General features: G+C 40.1%; 1 protein-coding gene across 1 annotated transcript; it reads right to left on the reverse strand.

Moving 5' to 3' along the window:
- Positions 1–713: 713 nt before the first annotated feature.
- On the reverse strand, positions 714–1,796 carry LOC120931007 (olfactory receptor 6F1-like). Its single transcript, XM_040342136.1, has one exon. The coding sequence runs from the start codon at positions 1,794–1,796 to the stop codon at positions 846–848; it is 951 nt and encodes a 316-aa protein (XP_040198070.1). The 3' UTR covers positions 714–845.
- Between the last annotated feature and the right edge of the window lie 1,004 nt (positions 1,797–2,800).

Genomic DNA, 2,800 nt, shown 5'->3' on the forward strand with positions numbered 1-2,800 from the left:
AGTGAGAGGAAATCTATGCAAATTAACGGAATCCACCCCCCCCCCTCAGGCCCTCGGAACTAGTGTCCCCTTTTGAAAATTTCAGGACAGGTCTTAAATAGAAATGGGTGTGGCCTTGTTAGGGTGGGTCTTATTAAATTAGGGGGTGCACAAGTTTAGTCAGAACTAGGGCAGCACAAAACCTAAATACACTACTGATCTGGACCCTTTATCATGTTCAAACTATTATTACCTAATTTGGTTCACTAGGTTCTACAGGACCTTTACCTTCGGGTTAGTCTTACTATCTGTTACAGACCCATCCGGCTAGTCGCAGGGAATGAGGGAGCCCCCCCAGATCACAGTATGCTCCCGCTAGGGGTGCCTCCCCTCTCCTCTAGCCTTCCTCCGTTCCTCAAAGTTAGCAGCGAGTGAACCTAATTATGAAGTTGTTAGCCTGTTTCATATCGTCTCCTGTTTTTCTAATGTACAAAATGTGCCATATGCATGTATATTTAGAGATTGTCTTCTGTCTGAACCTTGAGATCATTTCAAGAAAAAAAAATGAAAGAAAAAACTTGCCATAGGGTAAAAACCTATGAAAATTTTAATCTGGCATAATAGGTTGCACTTACAGTAGTACAGCTTAAAAAACGCTTGTAATAAAAGTAGCCGGCCGGCTAATACAAATTCACCGTCCTTCCGGTATCACAGTAGTGCGGTGATGTCAGCACATCGCTCCACCCTAAAATTATTATTTGTCAACAATCACTTTATATAAAAAACATTACTTTAGAACTTTAAAAAGATCCATTAAGTACATATGAATAAAATATTTAGCTTGAGTTATATCTTATAACTGAATGTTAACTCTTTTTTAAATGTCTTCTTGAAAACATGACTTGGCGTAGGGCTTCCTGTATGTCTTTGTTCCTCAAGCTGTAGATGATGGGGTTAAATAACGGGGTCAACACAGTGTTTAGAACTGATAAAGCTTTCTTTATATTTAAAGAGTACCCTTTGGATGGTACTATATTAACAGAAATAAGTGATCCATAATACGTGCATACAACAGACAAATGAGCACTGCAGGTGGAAAAGGCCCTCTTTCTCCCAGATTCGGTTGAAATTCGGAGGATGGCATTGAAGATGCAAATGTAAGTAACAAAAACGAACAAAAACTGTAAGAGGCCTACTATCCCAGCCACTAAGGACACAGCTATTTCCACAGCAGATGAATCTGAACAGGAGATCCCCAACAGAGGAGAAAGGTCGCAAAAGAAATGGTCAATGACGTTCGGACCACAAAATTTTACTTCAAGCAGAAGGAAAATGGTGATAATTGCCACCATAAAACCCATTGACCAAGACCATGTAGCAAGATAATAATGAAGACGGAAAGCCATGATTGAGGAATAGCGCAACGGGTTACAGATGGCCAAATACCGATCGTAGGACATCACAGAGAGGAGACAACATTCTATGATTGCTGAAGCACCAAAAAAATACAATTGGACAAAGCATCTGTGAACTGACATATAGGTGAAGCCATTTAGTAAAGTCTGGAGTGCGTTGGGGACAACATTTGTGCTGATTAAAACGTCACATGCTGAAAGATGACTGAGGAAGAAATACATAGGACTATGTAGAGGATGGCTAAATAATACCAAGACGATTAGGAGAATATTTCCAGCTACTGTTGCTATGTAAATCATGGTGAACAGCAAGAAGACTGGTATCTGAAACAGATGAAGATCTGAAAACCCAAGTATTACAAATTCCACGACTTCTGTTTGGTTTCCCAACATTATCTGCATTTAAGGTGATATATGAACACACATGGTTATTCAAAATGTTATATCAATGACTTCAAATACCACAAAATTTTTAGAGTAACTCCACTTTAAAAAAATAATAATAAAAAAAACTTGGCCATAACTACGATGATCCCGATGGAATATTTATGTACACAGTATGATAAGATCAGGGGACATATCTCTGAAATATATATAGTCCTTACTAAATGTACTGAAAAGTTAGAATACATGCGGAGATGGGAGGCTGATCTTCAGAAGAACATTGAACTGGACGAGTGGCACAAAGATGCCCGGGGAGTTACGAAATCCATCATAAATACTTTATTAATAGAAGCCAATTTCAAAGTCTTACTGAGATGGTATATGGTCACTGTAAGGCTGGCAACTTTTATACCCGAGGTATCCCCGCGTTGTTTTAGAGGCTGTGGACAACTAGGGACGATGTTCCACATATGGTGGCAGTGTCCCAATGTGAGGCGATACTGGATCAGGGTCTACAACTTTGTGTATGCCCTCACCCAAGTGAACCTGATCAAATCTCCCAGACAGTCGTTGCTGGGGGCCGAGTTGGACTCAAAATTTCAAACACGTCTCATAACATTTGTATTTATAGCGGCCAAAATTACCATTGCAAAATCATGGAAATCGGCGGTGGTGCCATTCGGCCAGCTCAAACACAAACTCTCCTGGATTATGCTTAATGAAGTAATGACTGCAACTTTAAATGATAAAATGCTGCAGTTTGAAAATATATGGAGTCCTTGGATCCAATATCTAATGGGAGATTCTGGACTACATTGACGTGGGGGCTGGTGGGGGGCGGATGTAGGGGTGTGAGGGTCACTTTCTAAATTTCAACTTCTTTCCTTATTCTTTTCCTTTCTTCTTAAACTGCCTCTCATTGGGTGCAATTGTCCTCTTGGCTGTACCCGATTAGGATGACGTAACTATGCTGATTGTCAGGCTGAAGCCTAAAAATGCTCATCTAGCTTAGATTTAGACCT

The sequence above is a fragment of the Rana temporaria genome, chromosome 3 (genome assembly GCF_905171775.1).
Source record: "Rana temporaria chromosome 3, aRanTem1.1, whole genome shotgun sequence".
Lineage (NCBI taxonomy): Eukaryota > Metazoa > Chordata > Amphibia > Anura > Ranidae > Rana > Rana temporaria.